General features: G+C 45.1%; 1 protein-coding gene across 3 annotated transcripts in view; it reads left to right on the top strand.

Moving 5' to 3' along the window:
- LOC133371807 (myosin-11) overlaps positions 1-27191 on the top strand; it is a 115814-nt gene that overhangs the window by 87176 nt on the left and 1447 nt on the right. For 2 of the 3 annotated variants that reach the window (XM_061599639.1, XM_061599640.1), the window contains 15 exons: positions 673-885; positions 1651-1795; positions 5743-5949; positions 7947-8051; positions 8143-8295; positions 9826-10074; positions 11859-12071; positions 14781-14993; positions 16585-16746; positions 17481-17609; positions 19288-19376; positions 20707-20830; positions 22058-22266; positions 23430-23538; positions 24325-24497. In XM_061599639.1, the coding sequence (XP_061455623.1) occupies positions 673-885; positions 1651-1795; positions 5743-5949; positions 7947-8051; positions 8143-8295; positions 9826-10074; positions 11859-12071; positions 14781-14993; positions 16585-16746; positions 17481-17609; positions 19288-19376; positions 20707-20830; positions 22058-22266; positions 23430-23538; positions 24325-24497 (2493 nt within the window). Of the gene's footprint in view, positions 1-672; positions 886-1650; positions 1796-5742; positions 5950-7946; positions 8052-8142; positions 8296-9825; positions 10075-11858; positions 12072-14780; positions 14994-16584; positions 16747-17480; positions 17610-19287; positions 19377-20706; positions 20831-22057; positions 22267-23429; positions 23539-24324; positions 24498-25884; positions 25918-27191 lie in introns of all 3 variants that reach the window. The other variant, XM_061599641.1, reaches the window with a different exon arrangement.

Below are 27191 nucleotides of genomic sequence, written 5' to 3'. Positions count from 1 at the left end.
TTAAGGCTGTGTAGATGACAAACAGGCCGTCAAAGAGCTGAGGGTGGTAACGAAGAGCTGTTGTTGCTGGTGGAACTCATGGTCAGTGGAGACGGGTGGGTCCGATGTCACTGGGGCAGTGGAATCCACTCCGGGGTTTTAGGCTGAACTTACAAGGAACTGTGAAGGTGCTGAAGCGCCTGCACGAGATCTCTGAGTTAAAGATTCTCAGCTAGCAGGCACAAGAAAGACCCTCATGCAGGAGCAGAATGAAATTGACTGGACCAAAATGAACTGGCAATCTGGTCTAGTCAATTTCCCTGTTCTGCTGTCTGGTATCAGACTTGGTTTGGAAATGGCTTCCACTGGGATTTTATGATGGAAACGCTTCCTCTGCCACCCCTTTCATTTCCCCCACCTCCTTTACAACAATCAATCCAGTAAGGGCTGTCGGTCAGTGTTAGAGCAGAAGGTCCCAGGTTCAACCTCCAGCTTCTCCAGATAGGGCTGGGAAAGACCCCCAGTCTGAAACCCTGGAGAGCTGCTGCCAGTCAGTGTAGATAATATTGAGCTAGGTGGATCAGTAGTCTAAGGCAGCTTCCTATGTTCCTATGTCTCTTATGAGTGACAAAAAGTGTCTACTGTTTGGTAAGTCCGTCTTTATTTTATTTTTAAATTCCTCCCTCCTCCTAGGCTTGAAGATGAAACAGGTCAAAAAAACAACGCCCTGAAGAAAATCCGTGAGTTGGAAGCCCACATCTCTGACCTCCAAGAGGACCTGGATTCTGAGCGGGCTGCAAGGAACAAAGCTGAGAAGCTGAAGCGGGATCTCGGCGAGGAGCTGGAGGCTCTTAAGACGGAACTAGAAGACACGCTGGACAGCACAGCCACCCAGCAAGAGCTCAGGTGTGACTGGGGGGAGAGGAGACACAGACTGTGGTGCATCATCCTCCCTGCAGAAACCATGGCGGCAACTGAGTCCCTCCTTTGCATGGGTTTGGTCTGTTGCGATCTGCAAGAGATTATGGGGGAAACATTGATCAGAGCAAAAATGGTGGGTCATTGTGTTCCTCCTGAAGGAGAAAAAAAAATTATGGGGAATGTTCATCAAAGGCCATATCCAGAGAGTAGCACAATTCACCGCTATTCATTAATTCATGCATTCATTCATTCATGTATTCATGCATGCATTCATTCATTCACTTTTATGTCAGGGATACGAAACCTGTGGCTTTCCAGAGGTTGTTGCTTCAACTGCTATCAGCCCCAGCCAACATGGCCAGTGATCAGGGATGATGGATTAGATTCGTTCGTTTGTATCTAGTCAAATGGGCCTGTATTTATTTTTTGAGATTTCATACATGCCTTTCACCATAACGTACCAGGGCAGGTTACAACAGTATACAATTATAAAAACAGATAAACACAGGGGGATAGAAACCACATAGAAATGCAAATGGTTAAGTGGTATATAAATTTTTTGAATGAATGAATGAAACCATTCCAGATGGAACAGAGCAGTCTGAAAAGCCTGAATGGCTCCTGCAACATACTGACAGTCTGGAGGCACCCACAGAGCAAGATGCGTCCCAGAGATGCAACTGGGGATGGTGGAGGCAGAATGCGAATGCACCCCCCGTTTAATTGTTGCTTGTGCTGCCGTGGTTTCAGAGCAAAGCGGGAGCAGGAGGTGACCGTCTTGAAGAGAGCGCTGGAAGAGGAGACCCGGACACACGAAGCTCAGGTCCAGGAGATGAGGCAGAAACACACGCAGACCGTCGAAGAGCTAACGGAACAGCTGGAGCAATTCAAACGGGTAATCGGGACGCAAACGAGCAAATAGATACAGGCCGCGCTCTGGCCTTTCAGGGTCAGAACTGGTGAAATGCTAGAACTCATACCAGAACTCAGGGCCATCCAATGAACGTTGGGAGATTCAGGATAAACACAGGAACACAGGAATCTGCCTTATACCGAATCAGGCCCGTTGGGTCCATGTAGCCAGTGCTGGTGCCAGGCTATTTTGCACCCTAGGCAAGGCTAACTACCTGCACCCCCCCCCCCAAAAAAAATGGCTAACTTCAATTTTCAAAAACAGGTGTCTTGTAGAAAAAATGAAAAGCACAAAACTTGAAACTGCTAAATTTATTTTAAATTGCAAGAATAAGTAATACAACCATCTTTGATTATCTTTCTCAAATACAAGAGAAAATGTTTTAGCACACAAATCATTTTGAATAATCTTGTGAATTGTGATGTTAAAATGTAAGTCTCTTAAAAGTTTCAATTTCAGGCACATCAAAATATCACTTTGCGTGCCTTTTCCTTTCCAAATTTTGTCACCAATTCCTTCAGGTCAAGTGCTGATGCTTGGGCATGTTCAATTGATATAGTTGGCAAGCCAACTAGTCTCTTTTGCATTGTTGAGCGTATGTAAGTTTTTATAAGTTTGAGCTTTGAGAAACTGCGTTCACCACTTGCCACTGACACTGGAAGTGTGAGAAGGATCCTTAGAGCAACAGAAACATTAGGCACACTATCCAGGAGTTTTAGTTGTAGTATGAAGAGAAGTACTCCTTTTGGTGGCATAGACTTTGGAAATCTTCGAGCTATTGCTGTAAGTTCACAGCACAGATCTTCAGCATCAATATCTTTGTTTCCATTGTGCATCAATGATTTTTCCAAATCCTTGCAGGCCTTAAGTACATCTTCAGTAGATTTTTTGTTGATACTGTATATATCATACAGGAAGCCAAATAGGGAATTATATTGTTGTAGGAATCTCTCTTCAACAGATTGTATGGCCATGTCTAAGACAGCATAGTAGAAACCTACTTTAAATTTCTGCTTTGGATCTTGCGGTGCCTCTTTTTGGGCCTCATACTCAAACTGCCGATTCTTTCTCCTTTTTCTAACCTGTTCTGTCTCAAAGTTTGGTAGTAGTTCTAGCTCCTTTGCAATTTCAGTAGCATCTATCAAAACTTGTTGAAAACGCTCATCACACCTGCAGCCCACAAGGTAATTCTTGGTCACTTGTAATTGGCTTGTAGCTGAATTTAAATCAGCTTCCTTATTTTGTAGTAGCTTGCTTGTAAGATTGACTTCAAATGTTGTACCATGTAACAAGGGATACCACAAACTTGAACTTACAAATTGCACCAGCAAGGGCCTTAGCTTCAATTCGGGAAGTATTTCCAGATAAACCTTTTAGGCTTGTGTCATCAAAGATCTCTATTAAAGCACCATATATACTACCAAGATGATATCTCAGTGGTGTCAAAGCATCGATCCAACTGTCCCATCTTGTTTCGCTCAATGGCTTAGCAGTTATGCCTAAGTCTGATACATGGCTAGTTAGAATTTGCCAACGCTGAGTTGATGCAGAGAAATAATTATAGATCTGTTGAATCAAACTGAAGAAACTAGTTGCTTCCAGACAACACTTAGAGGCATCATTGACTACCAAGTTTAAAGAGTGTGCATTGCAGGGGACAAAAAAGGCACGTGGGTTTATGTCCAGGACTCTCTTTTGTACGCCATTTTCTTTGCCTTTCATGTTACTCCCATTATCATAACCTTGGCCACGCAGATTCTCAATTGGTAATCCCATTTGCTCAAGCTGTCCAAGAAGAGTTTCTGTCATAAAGGCACCTGTACAGTAGGGTCCTGCTTTGCGGGGCTCTGCTTTGCAGCGTTCCACCGAAACAGCGGTTGTCAATTGCAGAAAGGCCCCGCTCCTACAGCACTTGTTCCACTTTTACGGCATTTTTTGGGTGTCGGGAGCCATTTTAGACAATGTTAGTCAATGCGTTCCGCTTTACAGCGGATTTCGCTTTACGGCAGAGGTCCGGAACGGAACCTGCCGTATGAGTGGGGTCGTACTGTAGTCTCCTTTAGTGGAACAAATCCCAAGAAATGTTCTCTTATGATAACCTCAGGCTCAGACATTTCATTAACTGATGGTTTGATTACATCAACATAGCGTACAATCATTGTCATTTGTTCAATATGACTAACATCAGGTGTGCAGTCCAGAATAATTGAGTAGTATTTGGCTGAGTTTGCATGTGCTAAAATTTTCTGCTTTATAGCACCTGCTAGAAGCTGTATAAGCTCATTTTGGATATCTTTTCCTAGGTAGTGAATCATTGTTTCTTGATCTTTAACTCTGCACAAATGTTCATTCATGATAGGATCAAAAAGGGCTAGATATTCTACAAACTTCAAAAAAATTCCATTGCTAGCACTGTACAACTTTTCAGTTGTACCAAGGAATGCCAAGTTTTGTATCCCAAGAACTATGACCAAAGCAATCAAGTGTTCCAAGACTTGTCGCCAATATTGTTCTTCTTGCCTAATTTTCTGCTGGATAATATCATCAATTGTTTTTCCTTTAGATAAGCGCAATGCAAGTTCTCTCCAGGTCTGATAGTTTTCTAAATGGTCGGTATTCCTAAAATTGCACAAACACGCTGTTACTCACTCGAGTATAAAAAGGATAAATAAAAAACAGAATATAGAAATTTTTCATAAGACTTTATAATTAATTATATTCCATAGCACTGCTGTGGTATTTATCTTAAAATAAAAAAATATTAATTGTCATTTGCATTTTTACAAGGGTTAAAAAAACTAATCTGTATAAAACTGTGCCCCTCAAAGGTCAGTACTGTGCCCCTCTGGGGTCTGCGCCCTAGGCGGCTGCCTAGTTGGCCTAGTGATAGCACCGGCCCTGCATGTAGCTCAGTATTGTCTACACTGACCGGAAGCGACTCTTCAGCATTTCAGACAGGGAGTCTCTCCCAGCCCTACCTAGAAATTGAACCTGGGGCCTTCTGCACGCAAATGCTTTACCACTGAGCTATGGACCTCCTGCAGCTGTTCAAGTATAGAAGGAGGAGTCTAGGGCGAGAACCACAGGTAGCTGCCTTATATCGAGTCAGCCTATTGGTCCATCTAGCTTAGCACTGTCTGTACTGATTTGCAGGGGCTCCCCAAGGCCTGATGATGATATTGTAGTAGCAGGTTGCATCCAGCTAAGTCCTACTCAGAGCAAACCCATTGAAATGAATGCACCAATGTTAGTCGTGTCCATTAATTTTAATGGGACTACTCTGAGTAGGGCTAACTCTGGATTATTATTATTTCAGTGTGTTTCTTGCTCCTTGCCATAAGGTCCCAGGGTGGGTTACAACAATTTACAACACAATATTAAAACAGTCTAAAACAAACTCCAGTCCCAAGAATAGGGTGACTCCCAAAAACATACATCTCAGGTCAAAGGCCAATGTCAAGGGGCGCCTTCAACATACAACGGGAGCGGCATAATGAAGGTGTCAGGTGCACCTCTGTGGGAACGGTACTCAGCTTAGGGGCTGCCGCAGAGAATGCCATGGCTTGGCACAAAAGGAAGCACTTCATCGTGCGGCGCAGAGTTAATTTGTGGAATTCACTGCCGCAAGGGGCAGCGATGGCCACTAACGTGGATGCGTTTAAAAGAGGGTTAGGCAAATTCATGGAGGATAAGGTGTCAGTGGCTACTAGCCATTGTCCTACCTTCCCAGTCGGAGTCAGTGTGCCTCTGAGGAACAGCTGCTGGGACTCACAACAGTGGGGAGAGTGCTGTCCCGCTCAGGTTCTGCTTTTGGGGTTATCTGGTTGGCCCCCATGAGAACAGAGTGCTGGGCCGTGATGGGACTTTGGCCTGCTCTGGAAGGCTTTCTTCTTACGTGCAGAAACGCCGGATGTTCTTTGTGGTTTCAGGCCAAAGCCAACCTGGACAAGACCAAGCAGACTCTGGAGAAGGACAACGCCGACCTGAGCAGCGAGGTCCGGTCGCTCAACCAGGCCAAGCAGGAGGTGGAATACAAGAAGAAGAAGCTGGAAGGACAGTTGCAGGAGCTGCAGTCCAAGTTCGCCGATGGGGAGCGCGTCCGGATGGAGCTGAATGAAAAAGTCCACAAGCTGCAGGTGAGAAAGGAGGGAGCGTTTTTGTTTCGGCAGTTTTTTTTTTTTATTTAATGAAAAGATCCTGCCTGGCAATGGAGAGCCTGTACCGTAACTGTCATCCGCTGGTGGGCTGATTCCACGTGAGCGTTCTGTAGCGCTCCTGAACCATTGCTTTCCCGCAGCCAGAGGGAGGTAGAGCTGAGGTTTTGAACGGCAGTTGAGACAGTGCGATATTATCCAGCAGTGCCCTTTCCCGTGGCAAAGATCCTTCCATATGTTCTACTCACAAATGAGTCCCCTTTAGCAAGGTTCCCCTGCAGTGTTAATTAAATTCTTCCTCCTTGCAGAGAGAGAGAGAGAGAGAGAGAGCTTATTTGGTGGTGGCACCCACAGTCTAGAATAGCCTTCAGAGAGATGTCTGCCTGGCACCATCAGCACTTGCTTTTCAGCTTCCAGCACAGACTGCTTAATTCAACAGGTCTTCTAGTGTAAACTGCTTAGAGCTCTTTTGTTCTCATAAGCGGTGTATAGATTTTGTTACATAAAAATAAAATATCTGGATCCTACATTTAAGGTAGGTCTCTCAGCAGCTGTTCTTACATGATATTCCAATTTTTATTTATTTATTTCATTATTACATTTATATTCCACCTTTTCTCTAAGGAGCTCAAGGTGGTGTACAAACATGGATGTCTCCCTTCCGATTTTATCCTCACAACTACCCTGTGAGGTAGGTTATGCTGAGAGACAGGAACTTGCCCAAGGTCACCCAGTGAGCTTCGTGGCTGAGTGGGGATTTGAACTCTGGTCTTCCAGGTCCCAGTCTAACCAGTACACCACACTGACTCTCAATTGAGATTTGGCAGAGGCCATCTGTGCAGATCTCTTAAGCAGGCTTTGAAAACGTACTTGTTCCCTGCTGCTTTTAAGTATTTTAATCGGGCTGTGTATTTTCTTCTGTGCATTTTGCGATGTTGCTTTTGGTTTTATGGGGTGTGTTTTAATGTTTGTGTATCTTTCTGGCTGTAGTAATTTGGCATTTTGATCTTGAGCTTTTGTTTTCAAGATGTTTTATTGCTTTTTGTTTGCCGCCCTGGGCTCCTTTGGAAGGAAGGGTGGGATATACATTTAATAAGTAATAAAGAGTTTAACAAAATTGTTTTTAATTGTCACTTTATCATTTATCTGTTCATCTGCTGATATAGCTAGCTACCTTGGTTATATATTTACAGGAAGGCAACTTACAGATGTTAGGCATTTAGGCTGCGATCCAATGCACACCTACCTGGGAGTAAGTCCCATTGAACCCAATGGAGCTTGCTTCTGAGTAGACATGTATTGGACTGCAGCCTTAGTGCTGCCAGTCTCAAGATAGAGCAAGAGGAAGTGACTTGAAAAGAGGGGAGAGGATTGGGATCCCGAAAGACAGAGCAACAGACACAGCTGTCATGTTAAATGTTTGTATTGATCAGAGCTTGGAAAAGTTACTTTTTTGAACTACAACTCCCATCAGCCCAATCCAGTGGCCATGCTGGCTGGGGCTGATGGGAGTTGTAGTTCAAAAAAAGTAACTTTTCCAAGCTCTGGTATTGATTTGTAATTGTTATTGCTTCTCTTATTTCTTATATACTGTATCTATTATTTATTTATCACATTTATACCCCACCTTTTTTTCATCATAGAAACCCACGGCGGCTTACATATGGTTCCCAGGCGGTCTCCCATCCAGGCACTGACCAGACCTGACCCTGCTTAGCCTCATGTGCCTTCAGACTATAGCCTGGGACCATCTATAGAATTCATACCTCTAATATGAATAACAGAAGCAATAAAATACAAATAAAAATCACACAGTGTGTGGCACAGCGTGTTACAATTGCTACAACAGGAAGAAAAAATCATTAAGTGGCCTGCCAAGAGACCCTCAGCAGTTTCCAAGTGGTCCACGGGGAAGAAAAGTTTGGGGACTTCTGATCTAATCCAAAGGTTGTTTGTGTTGCTTTTCCTCCCCCTTTCAGGCAGAGGTTGAAAACGTGACGGGGTTCCTGAACGAAGCAGAGAGCAAGACCATCAAGCTGACCAAGGATGTTGCCACTCTGGGATCTCAGCTGCAGGACACTCAGGTAGGTGCCGCCGTGGGCTACAGCCCGGGTTTCGAAGAGGCCATTGGGGAAGACTCTCCAACGAGTGCTTCTGCCTTCTTGCTGCCCGCAGGAGCTGCTCCAGGAGGAAACCCGCCAGAAGCTCAACTTGTCCACAAAGCTTCGGCAGATGGAGGATGAGAAGAACGGCCTCCAGGACCAGCTGGAGGAAGAGGTGGAGGCGAAACAGAATCTGGAGAGGCACATTTCGACACTGAACGTGCAGGTTCGGATCATTGCCGCTATGGATCATTGTGACTGGACATATCCACTTTGGGTGTTTAAAAAACAAACAAATCCCCTTACATCTTGCACTCACCCCCTGCAAAGTAGTTTGGTTTTTCTTAATTCCCATTTTCCAGGTTGGGGAGACTGAGAGTTCGCAACCCACTGCCTAGTGAACCCAAGAGAAAGTTGGGATTTGAACCCAGGGCTGTTAGGTCCATCTACATGTCATTCACTGGACCGCAAAATGAGGCATGGGTGTGGGAGCTGGGATTTCTCCGCATCCTGACATCCTCTGTGAAGTCTGGGATGAAAAATATGCCACTCCAAGGTAGTTTGGCCCTGCGCTAGGATTTTCCCCATGAAAGAGGGAAGCCATAATTGGGGATCATCTTGCTAGGCTTTGGTGTGAAAAACCAGAAGGGAGGAACCTCACGCCTGGGTGTCAAATGCGGCCCTCCAAAACTCTCTTATCTGGCCTCCAGGACTCCCCCCAGAGTACCACCTCCCTAGCCACTCCCCTCTCCCCAGGCTATGAGCTTCACTAGCCCTGCTTTACACACCCCTGAAGTGTTTCAGCCAGGCTGGAATGTGTCCTTGGGTTCTGGGAATGCCTCTCACTTGCCTAGATGGAGAGGGGTGTGTGAGCATGTGTAGAAACTGGACTACTGTACAAAGGGTAAAAAGGAGGCCTATAAGGTCATCAAGTCCAACCTGCTGCTCAATGCAGGAATCCAAGTTAAAGCATACCTGACAGTTGACTGTCCAGCTGCCTCTTGAATGCCTCCAGTGTTGGAGAGCCCACCTCCTCCTTAGGTCATTTTGGTTCCATTGTTGTACCTCTCTAACAGCTAGGAAGTTTTTCCTGATGTTCGACTGAAATCTGGCTTCCTGTAACTTGAGCCCGTTATTCCATGTCCTGCACTCTGGGACGATCGAGAAGAGATCCCGGCTCTCCTCTGTGTGACATCCATACATTTACATTTGTTGCTCCGCCCACCACTGGCATGCAGCCCCTGGAAGGTTGCTCATAAGGGAACGCAGCCCTTGGGGTGAAAGAGGCTCCCCACTCCTGTGATGATGATATTCTTGTTGTTGTTGTTGCATTTATATACCGCCCCATAGCCAAAGCTCTCTGGGCAGTTTACAACAATTAAAAACATTGAAAACAAATATACAAATTTAAAAAACACATTTTAAAAAGCAATTTAAAAACACATGCTCAAACTAAGGATGGGGAAGCTGTGGCCCTCTCCAGATGATGCTGGACTACAGCACCCATCATCCTTGATGTCTGGGATAATGGAAGCCTGGGCCAGCATGACCAATGGTCAGGGATGATGGGAACTGTAGTCCAACAACACCTGGAGGGCCATAGCTTCCCCATCCCTGTGGAAACCCCAAAGGCCCAGCAGGAGGGTTTAATATGGCATGGACCCATCTCTGCATGCTTCGGTGCCCAGTGCTTGCGTGCGTTGGGTGGGACTCGGGTGTCCCAAAGGCTTACATTATTTCTGCATCCAAACTGCAGCTCTCAGACTCCAAAAGGAAGCTTCAGGAGTACATCGGCACCATTGAAAGCATGGAGGAAGGGAAGAAGAAGCTCCAGAAGGAAATCGAAGGCCTCACGCAGCAGTTTGAGGAAAAAGCTGCTTCATACGACAAACTGGAAAAAACCAAGAACAGGCTTCAGCAGGAGCTGGATGACCTGGTGGTCGACTTGGACAACCAACGCCAGCTGGTGTCCAGCTTGGAGAAGAAGCAGAAGAAGTTCGACCAGGCAAGAATTGAGCTCTCTGCATGCTCTGTTTCTCTGTTGTCCTGTGCGCGCGTTCGGTAAGCCCCGCTGAACCCAGTGAAACATGCACAGGATTGTGTTGTGGCTCTGTTAAGTCGATGCAACTGGAATGGAGAGCAGCCAGTGCATCTGGAGACCGCAGCAGAAAATCCCCTTCTATGCCCTACACCACAGACTGAGAAGATGCCAAGCCTCTCCAGAAGGGTGGTGAGGGTAATTTGGGGGTTTTTTGGGGAGAGGGGGATATGTCCCTTCAAAATGAAACACATCCAACATCCGTCCATATTCAGAGTGAGTCCAGAGGGAGATCCACACCATAAATTCGAAGCGCATCCGATGCGCATTTAAAGCACATGACTTCCCCCAAAGAATCCTGGGAATTTGTAGCCCTGTGAGGGGGAAACCACAGTTCCAAGGATTATGGGGGAAGTCATGTGATGTAAATATGCATTGGATGTGCTTTCAATGTATGGTATGGAAACAGACAGGGTTTCAAAGTGCTTAATTGTTTCCCTTTTTATTTATTTTTAATCTGTATGTGTTAAGGCTTCAAAGCTCAATTAACTGGTTTGATTATTCTGTTTTTAAGAACTTTTTTAAAAAAAACACGTAGCAGGTTTTCATATAGATACAGATATTGGTGCAAGTACTTAGAAAAACTGCAGATGGATGGCATCATCTTAAAAGAGTCACCCCGCTTTCATCAGACAGAAGGGGGAATGCAACTTCTAAGCTGATGTCTGCAGCAGCACCTCTATAAAGCGTCTTTTCTGCTTTAGAGCGATTTGTTTTTAGGAACACAGGAAGCTGATTTTATACCATGCCAGCATTTGCCCATTAAGCTCTTTATTGTCTGCTCTGACTGGCAGCCGCTCTGCATGGGCTCAGGCAGAAAGAGGCCTTTCCCATCACCTGCTATGTGATCCTTCTAACTGGAGATGCCAGGGATCTCCTGGGTGCAAAGCAGGCGCTCTGCCCTTCAGCATGTCACGGCCACTCTCTTCTCTCCCTCCTCCAGCATCTGCCGCCTGAGGCAGCCCTCCTCACTCTGTCTTATGGTAGGGCTGGCTCTGCATGGTGGCCATTCAAAGCAGTGGTGGCTGTTGCGCATTGCGACTGGTAGGACGGAAGGCAGGGAGACCAAGATTAGGTGGAGCTAGAGCAATTGACAGGTGGAGCCAGTTGGAGTTTGGAATATATGGCAGCGGAGTGCAGAAATGAATATCGGCTAAGACTGGTGGTTGAAAGAATAAAGAAACGTTAAAGGTTTATTACTCCTGGGAAACAAAGCCATTCTGAGTACAGATATACATGTGGCCATTATGGAGTTATGAGGTTAGCCCTAGCCCTAACTCTGTCTAAGGAGGAGGAGGAAGGAAGTAAAGCCTAAGAAAAACAATCTAACATCAACAGGTAGTTACTAAAGAAGGAATCAGTGAGGGAAGAGCAGATTGCCTTTCTGTCTATCTCTCTTGCCCCTGCCTCTGGTTCAGGTTACTTGTTAAAAGCGCTGGTGCTTTACTCCCAACAGAGCCAAAACTTAGTTTTCTCCCCATCCTCCTCCTTGCTGAGTTCTGTAAGGGCAACACTGAGACCACGTAGAAGGAAACTGACTGGCAATCCCACCCCCTGGATTGTTTGAAAGAACGCAGGCGGGAGGGCAGACTGTGGATAGTGGGGCAATGCTCTACTTGCCCTAATGGGCCAGCCGCCCAAATGCTAGCCTCTGTGTTGAGACTGAACCTCCGCGTCTTATTCCTTGGCAGATGCTAGCAGAAGAGAAGAACATCTCTTCCAAATACGCCGAAGAAAGAGACCGTGCGGAGGCTGAAGCCAGAGAGAAGGAGACAAAGGCTCTGTCGCTCGCCCGTGCTCTGGAGGAAGCCCTGGAAGCCAAAGAGGAACTTGAGCGAACCAACAAATTGTTGAAAGCAGAGATGGAAGATCTTGTGAGCTCCAAAGATGACGTCGGCAAGAACGTGAGTTCCGCCAGAAGATATCCTGATCTGTCTGACGCTGCATAATGGCAATCATATCTTCTTAAAAAACATAAAATTATCAGTTGGTTATTGATTTTCAGTGAGTCCTGCAAATACATTTCCAGGTTTTATTTATAAATATATATCCTTTTGTTTTGTTTTAACCCTTTCAACAAGCCTTTTAGGTTGAGACCTATCCCAGTCTGTGTCTGTGTTAGAATTGCTTAATATGTTTTTTAATAATGTTTTTAACCCTTTTAAAAAGGTTTTTTAAATGTTTTTAATGCTGCTTTGTTTTAATGTATTTTAAAGATCTGTTTTTATGATGTCTTAAAGTGTTTTTAGCGCTTTGTCTGCTGCTCTGGGCTCCTGCTGGGAGGAAGGGCGGGATACAAATTAAATAATAAATAAAAATAAATAAGATCAGCTCCCAAAAGCAGCTTATAATTATGAACATTTTTTAAAAAAAGCTCTCCTAGATCAGGCCAAAGGCCTATCAGATCTAGTCTTCAGTTTCCCACGGTGGCCAATCCGATGCCGCGGGGAAGCCTGCAAGCAGGGGATGAGGGCAATAGCCCCTTCCCACTATTGATCCCAAGCAAGCTGCCTCTGCAAAATGAAAATGGGGAACCGTATATAGGGACTTGGCAGCTGCCTTATGCTGCGTCAGACCAGAGGTTCATCTTGCCCCATGCTATCTCCACCGCCTTTCCTCAGTCTCGGGCCCTCCAGATGTTTGGACTAGAGCTCCCATCCGCCCTAGCCAGCCCATGGGAGCTGCAGTTCAAAGTTATCTGGGGGAGGCTGGTCTACCTTGCCTTGCAGTTGTTCTTCTGGATTTCAGGCAAGGCCCAAAATGGAGACTGCTGGGGACCTTCTGTACACAAAGCGGATGTGCCGCCATTGAGCTGCAGCCCTTCCCCGAAGACAAAGGAAGCACCGTTGGTCCACCCAGGGGTATTTCTTAGCCCTGGCCACATCCACACCAGACATTTATCCCACTATTATTCCACTTGAAACAGTCATGTGTTCCCCCAAAGAATCCCGGGAAGCGTAATTTATGAAGGGTGCTGGAAGCTGTTAGAAAATTCCTGTTCCCCTCACAGAGCTACAGTCGTCAGAGTTTTCTGGGAAGAGGAAATGACTGTTAAACCACTTGTAGATCCGTGAGGAGAATAGGGGTCTCCTAGCACCTTTCACAAACTACACTTCCCAGGATTCTTTGGGAGAAGCCATGGCTGTGGAATAAAAGTGGAGTAAATGTCTGGTGTGACTGTGGCCCCTGCCTGGAGACTGAGGGGGATTGACTTGTGGACCTTCTGCATGCAAACCTTCATAGCAGCTGTAGGATGCTGCCTTATACGGAGTCAGCCCCTTGGTCCATCTAGCTCAGTATTGTTTACACTGACTGGCAGCGGCTGTCCAGGATTTCGAACAGGGCTCTCTCCCATCCCTGCCCGCAGATCCAGGGACTGGAGCCGCTTCTGCACTTAAAGCAAATGCTCTGTCACTGAGCCGTGGTCCCTCCCTGCTCTGCGCTACAGTCCTTCCCTGGGGCCGTACCTGTAGACCAGTGATTCTCAAACGGTGCGCCCAGGCACACTGGTGCGCCCTAAGAGGTGGCTAGGTGTGCCTCAAATATTATGAAAGTATATTTTAAAAATGAGAAGAAACCCATTTGCATAGGGTAAGTAATAGTTTTCTATAGTTTATTTTTATTCATAGTTTAAAATATATTAATATATTTTTAATTTTGTACACGAAGTGTGCCAGAAAATTTTTATATGTTTTACAGTAGGGCCCCGCTTATATGGCCGGTTAGGGACCAGGCCCCCGCCGTAAAGTGGAAATCGCCATAAAGCGGAACCCATTGACTGTAATGGGTTGCGTTGCGCGAAAATGCCGCAAAAGCAGCTTTAAAATGGGGAATTTCCCCTAATTGAAAGCCGCCACATCAACGGAACGCTGGAAAACGGAACGCCGTAAAGCGGGGCCCTACTGTACAGTGCGGCGTGAACCAAAAAAGTTTGAGAACCACTGCTATAGATAGTGGAGAGGGGGCATTGGTCTCTATGGTGGAGTCTTAGCAGTGGACATAGTTGGTGTTCTAGGTTCTGTCTGCCTTGGGGAAGGGGGCAGGAGGAGCCACCGATGGAATCGGGGGGGCTGGCCAGTGGTCAAGATGGTGGCTTCTAGAAGCAGGCCTCTTCCATTGATTGACCTGCAGCGTTTCCTCTGAATCTTGAACGAATTTCTGTTTCTGGGGTGCTGCCTTCTCTGTTTTATGATGATGATGATGATGATGAATAGCATTTATTAGTTGCTTTTTTCCAAAAATAGGACTCAAAGCAACGTACAGAAAGGAAAACGGAAACACACTGCATATGAAATAGCCTTCAGCAAGTCAAATTGCAAAAACAATTTCAAGCGAAATAATACAATAGAGAAAATAACAAATGGCAGATATAACAGCAGCACAAAAACCATACCAACACTATAAAAATAACGCATTATAACAATCCTATTACACAATGAGTCAATATAGCAAAGGTAGAAAAGAAGTAACACAATTTCAACATCAGCTTAGCTACTAGAACCACCCCACCCATGATGTTATTCACAGTCTCATTCTTCTAGTAACAAAAAGGCCTTGTAAACTCCACCATCCTCTCATCACCTCGCCCGCCTTGTGCCTCCGATGTCCTACAGGTCCACGACCTGGAGAAATCCAAGCGGGCTTTGGAGCAGCAGGTGGAAGAGATGAAGACGCAGCTGGAGGAGCTGGAGGATGAGCTCCAGGCGACGGAAGACGCCAAGCTGAGGCTGGAGGTGAACATGCAGGCCCTGAAAGGCCAGTTTGAAAGAGACTTGCAGGCCAGAGACGAGCAGAACGAAGAGAAGAGGAGGCAGCTTCAGAAGCAGGTACGAATCTCCCCGTTCGGAGCTTTCCTTTCGCGTCAAAGATGGTCTCATAGATGTGCGGAATGAGAGCTTTCGCCTCGAGGCCAGGGGTGGTCTTGAGCAGCCTTCCCCAAACATTTTGGAGTACAACTCCCATCAGCCCAATTGTGCTGGCTGGAGTTCATGAGGCGTAGTCCAAAACGTTCGGAGGGCACCAAATTAAGAAGGCTGGCAGAGCCTAGGCTTTTGGTTAGCTAACACCTAAATGTGTTGCCTCCAATCAGTTATTTGCTGACGTTATTTGAGCAATGATGGCTACTAGCTATTGCACACACACCCAATATGGAAGGAGGGGGGAAATGACAGTTTTGCTGTATGGATTTAGCTAGCAAAGGTGTATGGAATTTTGCAGCTCCCTTTAACTGTTTTTTGAACTGTGAGTAGCCTGTTTCCATCCGTGCTCAGCATTGTTATGTGCCTTCAAGTCGTTTACGACTTATGGCGACCCTACGAATCAGCGACCTCCAAGAGCATTTGTCATGGACCACCCTGTTCAGATCTTGTAAGTTCAGATCTGTGGCTTCCTTTATGGAATCCATCTCTTGTTTGGCCTTCCTCATTTTCTACTCCCTTCTGTTTTTCCCAGCATTAACCTCAGTTTCATCATTTTAGCTTCTAGTGATAGTTCTGGTTTAATTTGTTCTAACACCCAATCCTTTGTCTTTTTCACGGTCCATGGTATCTGCAAAGCTCTCCTCCAGCACCACATTTCAAATGAGTTGATTTTTATCCACTTTTTTCACTGTCCAGCTTTCACATCCATACATAGAGATTGGGAATACCATGGTCTGAATGATCCTGACTTTGGTGTTTGGTGATACATCTTTGCATTTGAGGACCTTGTCTAGTTCTCTCACAGCTGCCCTCCCCAGTCCTAGCTTCCTTCTGATTTCTTGACTATGGTCTCCATTCTGGTTTATGATTGTGCCGAGGCATTAGAAGAGCTATTTAATATGTGCTTATTTTTCTTTACTCGACTTTTCTGTCATTTCTCTTTTGTTTGTAAGCCTGAGGGCAGGGACTGTGTTATTTTCTCTTGATTTGCAGGCCACTCTGTGAACTTTTTCTAGCTAAAGCGCAGGATATAAATGTTTTGAATCGGGCATGGCAAACCTTTGGGCCTCCAGATTTTGCTGAACTACAATTCCCATCAGGCCTTGCAAGCATGGCCAATGGCCAGGAGGGATGGGAGTGGTAGTTCAGCAACACCTGGAGGGCCAAAGTTTTCCTATGCCTGCTTTGAATGAATAAACTGACTTTGCTGGATGGCAAAAAGGAGGCTTGAAAGGCTCCAAAAACTCTTGGAGAAAACTGATGCTGTTTTAGGGTGGCAGCCTAATACTCTCTGCCACACACGTACCCAATTTTATAGTATATTTGTAAAAACAGATATTGCATCCCAACAATATGTCCTTGTCAAAGGCTGTTCCATCTCTGTCCTTTTTACCATTTGAGGAAACAGGGAGAGCCTTTCACATGTTCAGCTGTGAGTCGCTTTGATGTCTTTGTGCATGTCTGAACCGTTCTCAATTGATTTCCTTCTCCTCATCAGCTCCACGAGCTGGAAGTGGAACTGGAGGATGAGCGCAAGCAGCGAGGCCTGGCTGCCGCGGCCAAAAAAAAATTGGAGGTGGACATCAAGGATCTGGAAGGCCAGCTGGACTCTGCCAACAAGTCCCGGGAAGAAGCCATCAAGCAACTGCGGAAGCTCCAGGTCAGGGAAACCTGCTTGCTTTTGCTCAGGGCTGGTGCTGGTGGATGGCATAGTCGGGCATCTGACAGGGGCCCACACCAACAGGGTTCAAACCAACCTGCCGGAGTGAGGTGGGTGACTTTTTGAGGCAGGGAGACCCACGGAGGGTGTTTTGCCCAAGGATTCTCCTCCACATTTTGCCATTTTCCAGCGCAGAAATATGTACAAGGATGCGTATACCAGGGTAAAGTGTGCACATAATTGCATATGTTATTAGTGAAAATAACATAGTATTAGGGAAAATTCCTTTGCAAAGTTTTGTAATTAGAGAAAATTGCATACAAACTATTAGTAGAAATTCACACTAAAATGCTGATTTCTTTTTACAAAAATTGCTATGGAAATGTGGAGAACTGAACTTCCAAATGGCAAAAGTGAGAAACTAAAATGTCAGATCCACCCATTATTATTATTATTATTATTATTATTATTATTATTATTATTATTATTATTTATTACTTTTGTATACCACCCCATAGCTGAAGCTCATCCCATCCCATCTCCGCCCCAAGCCTCATTTCATACACCACTATCACGTCCTCTCTCCTCTTCCTGTCACCTTTCCCAAAGCTTCAGACTCACTTCTTCAATCCTCAAAACATCCCATTGGGTCGGTGGCAGTTATGAGTAAAAGAGAGATTTGGATCCAAATGCAGATGAGATTCAAACGTAAATCAGTGTCTCTTCTCATGTAGGCTCAGATGAAGGACTTTCAGCGTGAATTGGACGATGCCCGGGCTTCCCGAGAGGAAGTCTTCGCCACGGCCCGAGAAAACGAGAAGAAGGCCAAGAATCTGGAGGCTGAGCTGATGCAACTTCAAGAGGTACCTTGGCCCTGGGCATCCATCAAGGGTTGGCATGTCAGATATCTGCTAGGGATGGGGTTCAGTAGCTGGTTCCTATCCATTTGAATTCCAACAGTCAGGCTTTCAATACCGATCTGCCATTTTTTGTTCCCGATTGCTTGCGCAATTGCCATTTGCAGGGTTTTTTTTCCAGCGGAAAAAAATAACATAATTGCCAATGAAAATGCTTGTGCTGTAGGCACTTGTTCCACTGAGTTGAGAATGCATCAGCTTAGAGGAAATCTGATTACGAAGACAATAAGGTAAAATTGGGAGATTTTTTTTTTTAACTGTGCCGATAACAGCCATGACCTGCCGCAAAAAATCAGTGCTGGTTTGAAAACAATGCAGATTGTCATAGTATGTCAAAATTCAGTAATAAATCCGATTTAGCGAATATTCTACCCCATTCCTAGTATCTGCTGAGGGTTAAAAATGAAAATGTACTGCCTTCAAGTCGATTCCGACTTATGGCGACCCTATGAATAGGGTTTTCATGAGGCTGAGAGGCAGTGACTGGCCCATTTTAGGGTTAAGGTTATACCTCAAAACATGGAACTGTTTCGTGCATCCGGCTGGCGTTGACCATGTGTCAAGAAAATATGAGTGATGAGGAAAATGCAGGGAAAATTAAGTTCATGACTTTGAACATCCCTGTGGAGCTGAGCTGGGCAGTTTAGGCATGTGGGATCTAGTTTTTTTTACCAGAACCCTGTGACCTACCAGTCAGATCCAGGTGCAAAATACTCTGGGCCCCCTCCACACATCCTTGTGATGTGTGCCTTAATGATGATTTCTGGGTGGTTATATGTGATCCCACTTTCAATACTGTTTACATGCGCAAAGGTTTCAGGGCAGACAATTATTTATTTATTTAAAACATGTTATACACTGCTTACGCATTTGCTTAAGCAGTGTACATAAAACAAAACAAACATTACCTTAAAATGCCAGCTGAAACACGAAAGGCGTTGTTTCCAATCAGGGCATGACCTGTAGCTTCCTGCTGAAATCCTGTATCTTTTCACACTGCAAATGTTCTGGATGTGTGTGTTCTTTGTCTTGCCTTTGTTGTGCTATAAGAGTGCCCCTCCAGACATCAGTAATGTGATAACACTGGGGAAGATGTCAAAACAATGAATAAAGCGGAATGCTTTGTGCACGGTCCGTTGTAAATCCATCACTAGTGCACTATAACTGCATCAACGGCATGTTGCAAAATGCACCCATGGGAAAAATACCAGTCTGGATAGGCCCACACTTTTGGCCCTCCAAATGTGGCTGAATGACAACTCCCACCATCCCTGGTTGTTGGCCACGCTTGTTGGGGCTGAGGTGAGTTTTGGTCCAACAACATCTGGAGGATCAAGGGTCCTCCCATCTGCTCTAAGGAATAGGGTGCATGTGCTCAGTTAGGGAATTTGTGATCAGTACTATAACCAAGCTCACAAATCCTTTCACACAAAACCAGCAACCTAGGTCGGGCTTTTTAGCTGTTGCTGTTGTTAGACATTTGGGAGCTGGAAGCTCTTCTCATCTACTGGAAATCTCCCAGAAATCTGTCACTAGATCCCAAACTGCTTCTGCCCACCCCTGATCCCAGTGCAGTTCTTTTTCCTTTGTTGACTGAGAGGCTCTATTTTGGCTTCTTTGGCAGGATTTGGCAGCTGCAGATCGGGCACGAAAGCAAGCTGAGCAGGAGAAGGACGACCTGGCTGAAGAGCTGGCAAGTTCCGCTTCTGGGAGGTAAGGATTTCCGACTGGGATTTGGAGCCACATGCCCCAGCTACTGCCGTCCCATTCTGCATGCTGTTGCTGTTTTTCTTTGGAAGAAGCAGTGCAGAAGATGCTTTAAGATTGTCTCATAGCATTTGGGAGAGCAAACTTATTATTATACACATTTATAAACGTCTTTAATATTCGAAAACATCTAAGCGAGTGTACGCCATAACATCAGTAGCCAATATCATTAAAACAAAACTGCGATGTAAGACTAGCAAAACAGTAGGATAAAAGCATAGCATAAAAATGAAAACAGAAATTCAGGAAATTCATACAGACAAAAATAGGGTCCAGTCTTATAAGTCAGGGAAAGCCTGGACAAAAAAGCAAGTCGCTATGAGATGTCTGAAGCTATGGATGGTGGAAAGCCTGGACGAAAAAGTAAGTCGCTATGAGATGTCTGAAGCTATGGATGGTGGAAAGCCTGGACAAAAAAGTAAGTCGCTATGAGATGTCCGAAGCTATGGATGGTGGAAAGCCTGGACGAAAAAGGTAAGTCGCTATGAGATGTCTGAAGCTATGGATGGTGGAAAGCCTGGACAAAAAAGTAATTCGCTATGAGATGTCCAAAGCTATGGATGGTGGAAAGCCTGGACGAAAAAGTAAGTCGCTATGAGATGTCCGAAGCTATGGATGGTGGAAAGCCTGGACAAAAAAGTAAGTCGTTATGAGATGTCTGAAGCTACGGATGGTGGAAAGCCTGGACAAAAAAGTAAGTCGCTATGAGATGTCCGAAGCTATGGATGGTGGAAAGCCTGGATAAAATAAGTCGTTATGAGATGTCTGAAGCTATGGATGGTTATGCTACTTATGGTAGAGGGAAGGGCATTCAAAATCAAGGGCAAATAGTGTAAAACCGTAATAAAATTAAGAGGCAGAGTTGGAAAAGTGATGTGTAAATGGTTTCCCCGTCGGTGATTAGCTGTGAGTTACAAGACTTGAAGAACACATCCACAAAATACATTTAAAGCACATGGCTTCCACCAGACAATCCTGGGAACTGTAATTTGTTACAGGTGCTGAAAATTGTAGCTCTGTGAGGGGTAAACTACAGTTCCCAGGATTCTTTGGGGGAAAGCAACGTGCTTTGAAAGTATGGTGTGGATGTGACGAAGGCTAGAGGCAGGAGCGATATAGGTGTAGAATATCTTGTCTTGGGTGAAGGGGTTACACACTTTTTTGAGTCCTGCTTTAATGGGGGGTGGGGGAGAGAAGAAAAGCTGGTGATAAAATGTTAAATAAATGAAAATTAAGTAGATGACCCGTTGCGTCCTTTCCAACCATATGATCCTAGGACGAGCCTCCAAGATGAGAAGCGACGCCTGGAAGCAAGGATCTCCCAACTGGAGGAAGAGATGGAGGAGGAGCAGAGCAACATGGAGGCGATGAGTGATCGCTTCCGGAAGGCTGTCCAGCAAGTATGTTGTGCTTTCTGCAAAAAAAAGGTGTTGCAAAATAATAATAATAATATAATGATGATGATGATGAAAAAACCCCACTTGTTAAGTCATGGCTCATTCAAATAAAGGATGGGGGAGAATTTTATTCAATGGAAGGGAGGAGGGGGGAAAGGCCCCAAGATGCCGGTGAAGAAGAATTGCTTATTGAAGGATTCCAAATAGTCTTTATGCCAATTCTATGCAATGTAAGATTAACCATATGGGACAGCATAAAGACTATTTGTACTAATTGTATATTTTGCCTACAATACGATTCCAGAGACACACTTTATATTCTCCCCTGACGAAGGCCAATCCCGATGTGGCCGAAACGCGTTGGGCTCTATTCCTCTTTTTAATAAATCCATTTGGAATCCTTCAATAAGCAATTCTTCTTCACCGGCATCTTGGGGCCTTCCCTGCCCCCTTCCATTGTTTTGGATGCCATCCACTTTAGCTGCCTTTTGGAGAATTTTATTCAGCAGTTTGCATTTCCCAACTAAAACGCAGCCATCCTTCAAAATCTGCACTTCTCCAAGTTTTGCGACGCAGTTCTCCAACCAAAAACTGCATACAAAATACATGCATATATTAGGGGAAAGTGTGCATGAAAATGTATGCATTCATGAAAATAATGTACAAAAATGCATTTAATACAATATATAGATATTTATACTGTTTATGAATTGCTTCCTGTGAAGCAATTTCATAATACTACAAAAGCATATATAGAACAATTGCATAAGCAAGAACACTTAGAACATTTGCAAATATAAAAAACAGTAAAAACCATTGCATACATTAAAAAGTTAAAACAATTACATATATATAAAAAAACTATTTCAAATCCCAAGCACACATGAACTGGGATTTATGATATACTATTTTATAATATGTACGAGAAGAGTCCATCTGAAAACTTGTAAGTATTTTTGGGTGCATTTCTCCTGACAAACATTTCTGCAAGCATTTTTCTCAGTGCTTACAAAAATGTGTACATTAAGAGGAATGCAAACAAAAATGTTTACAAATTTTCAGGTGGACTCTTGGAAAAACAAAAGTTTGCAAACTGATGTGGAAATGAGGCGACTGAACTCAAGAGCTGGAGAAATTAGAAACCAAAATGGACAGATTTGGCCGTCCATAATCTGAATTGCTCTCCCTGCCTGTGTTCCTAAACACCGTTTTCCTATCTATTGATTTCAGTCTGAGCAGTTGAACAATGAGCTGGCATCGGAACGTGCCACGGCCCAGAAGAACGAAAGCGCCCGGCAGCAGCTGGAGAGGCAGAACAAGGAGTTGAAGTCAAAACTGCAGGAAATGGAAGGTGCTGTCAAGTCCAAGTTCAAGACCACAATCACAGCCTTGGAAGCCAAAATTGGGCAGCTGGAAGAACAGCTGGAACAGGAATCCAGGTACTGGCAATTTTGTGGACCATACGCCTTTGAGACAAAAGGAGTGATGGGATTCTGTGCCCCATCAAAATTCCACAATCCGAAACACATGCTCAAAAATAATGGATCTCGCCATCTGTCACAGAATCCAAGTTTCTTGGTTGCAGAATTTTGATTTCTACACAAGCCTTGCCTAGCGATTGTGCAGCAAGGATGGGGAACCTCTGGCCCTCCAGGTGCTGCTGGACTCCAGTACCCATCAGCCCCTGCCAGCATGGTCAGTGGTCAGAGATGATGGGAATTGTAGTCCAGCAGTGTCTGAAGGCCTACAGATTCCTGTTGTATAAGGAGAAATTTCCAAGCGGATGATGATTCTGTCTCAGATTTTGTGGTTCTGCTTCAACCAGGGCATAAGCTGTATTCTTCCGTTTTGTGAAAATATAAACAACATACTTTCAGCAAACAGAAACAACCATTTGTACTTCTGGAAAATATTTTTAAACAATTTTAGAGACATCCAAAATAGTTTTTAAAAATACTCTTTAATTTTTTTGTCTTTGTGCATTTCCCTTTTGCCTGAATGAGCTGGAGCACGTTTGCTCTTGAGGATGATTCCTCCATCTGGACCAATCGGGCATGGTCTTGAAAGATTGACAGCTCCTCTTCCAGGGGGAGGAGTCTTTTGTCTCTCCAGAACTTGCCCTGCCTCAGTCAGCTTAGGGGGTGGGTCTTCTCTCACTGCTGGGCAAAATCCCATCTTTCTGTTTGCCTCCTCTTCTCCATATTGCAGTTTCTTAACTATCTCAGTGTTTGTTTCACTGCTGTAATTTTTAAATGATTTTTTAGCATGTGAGGAAGGCAGTGGTCAACCACCTCCGAATACCGCTTATCATGAAAACCCTATTCATAGGGTCGCCGTGAGTCGGAATCACACAAAGTGGAACGGAAGGGATACCAAAGTGTCAGAACAATAACAGGGTCGAACTGAGGGAATTTACTCATCCCTAATTGAAGCCCGATAAATTTTAAAATAAAACTTGTATTTGCTGCCATTGAGTACTGCTGAAAATACCTCTTGGCGGCAACTGTCTGACTTCCTTCCACATTTGGAGTTTCCCAGCTACCACGTTGTTTCATGTGGACTAGTGCCTTTAAACATTTTATTCAATTCCATCATTCCACAGAGAAAAGCAAGTAGCAGCAAAGACTCTGCGCCAGAAGGACAAAAAGCTCAAGGAGGTGCTGCTGCAGGTTGAGGACGAAAGGAAGCAGGCGGAACAGTACAAAGATCAGGCAAGTTGTCCGGTGGGGTGGGCCAGCCAAGGCTGTTGCGAGGACGAGCTAAGGTGAAAGGCAATGGATGTAGGGCTTAATCCGAGCCCCAAGGAGCGTACAAAGGAATCCAGAGAATTAAGATTGAGTTTAGGAATGGGAGAGAAATCTGATTCAGTTCACATGTAAAGAAGAATCTCTCAGTTTCCGAAACAACATAACTGCAACACAGCCATCCTTCAAAATCACACATCTAAATGTTGTGATGTAGTTCTCAACCAAAGCATGTTTACAAAAATGCATCTGTATGGGGGAAATATGTGTGAAAATGATATATAAAAATGCATTGTACTAGGAGCAATTGCTTCCCAAAATGTGCACATTAGTCAAAGCTGCCTCTTTAGGAGCAATTCGCACTAAAATGCTGAAGAATTTTCATGAGGGCCTTAAAAAAAAAAAACACCCGCAAATTGTTGCAGAAATGTGGAGAATTGAATTTAAACAGAGACACAGAGAGCCTAAACTGAAGAGCCTCCCATCCCTCACTGAGCTGATTTGAGTTCGTTTGTAATATTGCAGAGGGCTCTTTTATATATTTCATTATGTTAATGGAATGTTAGCACATGGTTTTGCAGTCGCTGGTTTAGAAATGGCCCCAGAAGGGTTGCGCCGACAAGAATGCAGCCCTTGGTCTGAAAAAGATTTTCCACCTCTGGCTTGACGGAAGACTTGAACAGCCAGGCGGCCGTCTGACGGTGCCAGCCTCGAGCTCCCAACTCAAGCCCTTGCCTCTTTGCCTTACTTTAGGCTGACAAGGGCAGCTCTCGCGTCAAACAGCTGAAGAGGCAGCTGGAGGAGGCAGAAGAGGAATCCCAGCGCATCAACGCAAGCCGCAGGAAGCTACAACGGGAGCTGGATGAGGCCACGGAGAGCAATGAAACCATGGGCCGGGAGGTGACTGCCTTGAAGAACAAACTCAGGTCGGTGCTGTCCACGGCAGCCTCTTCACATTTGTGGTAGCATCACAGAACGGGGGTAGCCCCCCACCCCGACGCACAGCCCCCAGGAGGTTGCCCACCAGGGAGTGCGGCCCTCAGCTTGAAGGAGGCTCCTCATCCCCGACAGACTCTGTGGTACAAAAGTCAACAAAGCGGACGTGTAGGCAGTATAATCCCCGCGTACAGTTTTTCAGATCTTGTATCCCTGCCCACAGGAGGAGCGTGGAACAAACGAGAGCAGGCCCATAAGGCTGGGCTAGGGATTGGGGCACCATTTCCACGACAGTCTGGCTCTCCTCTCTGCACTGGGTGTAGGAGGGGATGGGGTCACTGTGATGGGCCATAGCTCAGCGGTAGATCACCTGCTTTACATGCGAAAGGTCCCAGGTTCAATCCCGGGCACCTCCAACTAAGGCTGTGAAAGGCACCTGCTGCAAATCAGTGGGCAACAGCGATCTAGTTCAGGCGTGGGGGAACCGTTGGCCCTCCAGTTGTTGTTGAACTACAACTCCGATCATCCCTAACCACTGGCTATGCTTGCTGGGGCTGATGGGAGTTGTAGTTCAGCGACATCTGGAGGACTAAAGGTGGTTCCTCATTCCAGATCCAGAAGGACCAACAGTCTGCTCTGGTAGTCGCCTTTCCTTTCTCTGCTGCCTGTTTTCTCCCGAAATAAGACAGCAGCAGAGCAAGAAAAGTTTGCCATCTAGCACCGGGATGGGTAAAGCTTTCCCGGCAGTACGCTGGGTCCTAAGTTCTCCCCTCCCCAGCAGGCCACCCACCTCTCAATCACCGGTCGTCGCCAAGAGACCAGGTGATCCAGTTCTCCTTTGCAGCGTTGCTTGAACTTAAGACACACAGCACAGGAAGATCACAGCCGATCCAAACGGAGCTTGAAGCGAGCACCAATCCACCAATTGGCGCTCGCTTCAAGTCCTGTTTCAGCATGGATCAGCGCCGCTCAGGAGCTCCCAGGAGGAGCCAATTCCAGCGGGGCTCGCATGTGACACCAAATTTAAAAGGCGCTGCATGTCAGCCCTGCTTGCCAAAGAATTTCCAAGAGTGCGTTTTAAGGCTTCTGCTTGTCCCTTTGCAGCCATGTCTTTATCTGCCCTACACCCGCCGTCATTTGACGTGTGGGGTGGCGAGTACGGCTGGGGAAAAACAGCCTCGCAGGCTAAATTAGGATCCCTACCGGGTCTTATTAGGCCTGCAGGCCAGAGGTTCCCCACTGCCATTCTAGCAGAACACGAGTGATTTTTTTAAAAAACAACAAAAAATCGATTTAATGACTTGAAAATAATCTGCCTGCAAATCAACACAGAGCTTTTACTTAGGCTAACTGCTTGGGATGCCTTCTCTCTTTCAGAGGGAACCCAGAACCTTCGCAGTGACTGAGCAGGTACCATGCCTTCAACTTTGCAGTTCGCTTGTGTTTTGTAAAAATAAATAAACCCTAGTTTCCTCTTCCCCTCCTTTTTTTCTTTGGTCCCAAATAAAACCCATGTGAGATTTCTGCAAACTGTGAAGGCTTGGATATCTAGTTGTCAATGTCTTGTGCCAAAAGAGACAAATATTACAGATTTTTCTTTGCTTTGTAACCTTTTTTTCCTTCCTTTTCTTGGTAATATACTTCTGCAAATTTGTACTCTGTTTCACAAAATCCTAGAGTTGTGGTACATTCCCCATTCCTAGACAATCACATTTAAAGCTAGCTACCGTTGCAAAACCAAACGGCAGAAAGTTGCTATGATTAGAAACAGCAGAGTAATGTGTATATACAATACCACACACCTGTCAATATTAATGCATCGTGATGTAAAAAAAGTGTACCACTTCTGGGCTGTCTTTTTCTGAAGGAATTTGGTTGCTTGAGATCTGGTGCACACTACCCTATCTTGACAGCCAGGTGTGTGTCTGCCTTAAAGGCTAGAAACCTGATTAAAAAGGAAAATTCCAGCTGAATTCTGTGCCATCTATCCTTTTGGTAGAGCTGTAGATTCTTAACTTGATATAAAAATATTTTATTTTTTATCAAGTTGCTTTAAGACTTTGGGTATAAAGCAACCGATCAATGAAAATAATGAAATAGTGACACTCTGAGCTAGGATTATGTGCGTCAAGATCAGTGCTGGGGCTTGTTCAGATAGACTGAGCATTCTCCCCCCCCCCCAAATCCTTTACCGACAGCCTGTCAAAACCACTCACCCAAGCAACCGCTGTCCACATTCTGTAATATTTGTTGATTCTCTTTTGCAAAGAAACATAAATGCTTTTGCTTCGCTGTTGCTACACAGACGTGCGCTCTCTCTCCCCCTCCCTTTCCTCTTTCTGATAGGTACAGGGGGTAGCCATACCCATCCATCCATCCTTATTTTTCTTGCTATATAATATTTACATTATACTGCAAGGCTGGGAAAAGGGCAACCAAAATGACCAGGGCATTGGAGAAGTTTCCCTCCCAAAGGATAGGCTGTATAACATGTGGGGAGTTGCAGCTTAGAGAGGGCAGGGAGTTGATGAAGGGAGGATGCAACTGATAAGGTGTTTGTAAAAAAAATAAAAATGCATGGTGTGGAGAAGGTAGAAAAAGAGTAATATTAGAACTTAGGGTTAGCTCAGTGAAGTTGGTTGGTAGCCGATTCACACGATGCATAATGAATTTATGGAACTCTG

Source organism: Rhineura floridana, chromosome 17 (assembly GCF_030035675.1).
Source record: "Rhineura floridana isolate rRhiFlo1 chromosome 17, rRhiFlo1.hap2, whole genome shotgun sequence".
NCBI classification, from domain to species: Eukaryota; Metazoa; Chordata; class Lepidosauria; order Squamata; family Rhineuridae; genus Rhineura; species Rhineura floridana.
The sequence above is the reverse complement of the archived record's forward strand: the minus strand, read 5'-3'. Positions and strand labels throughout refer to the sequence as shown.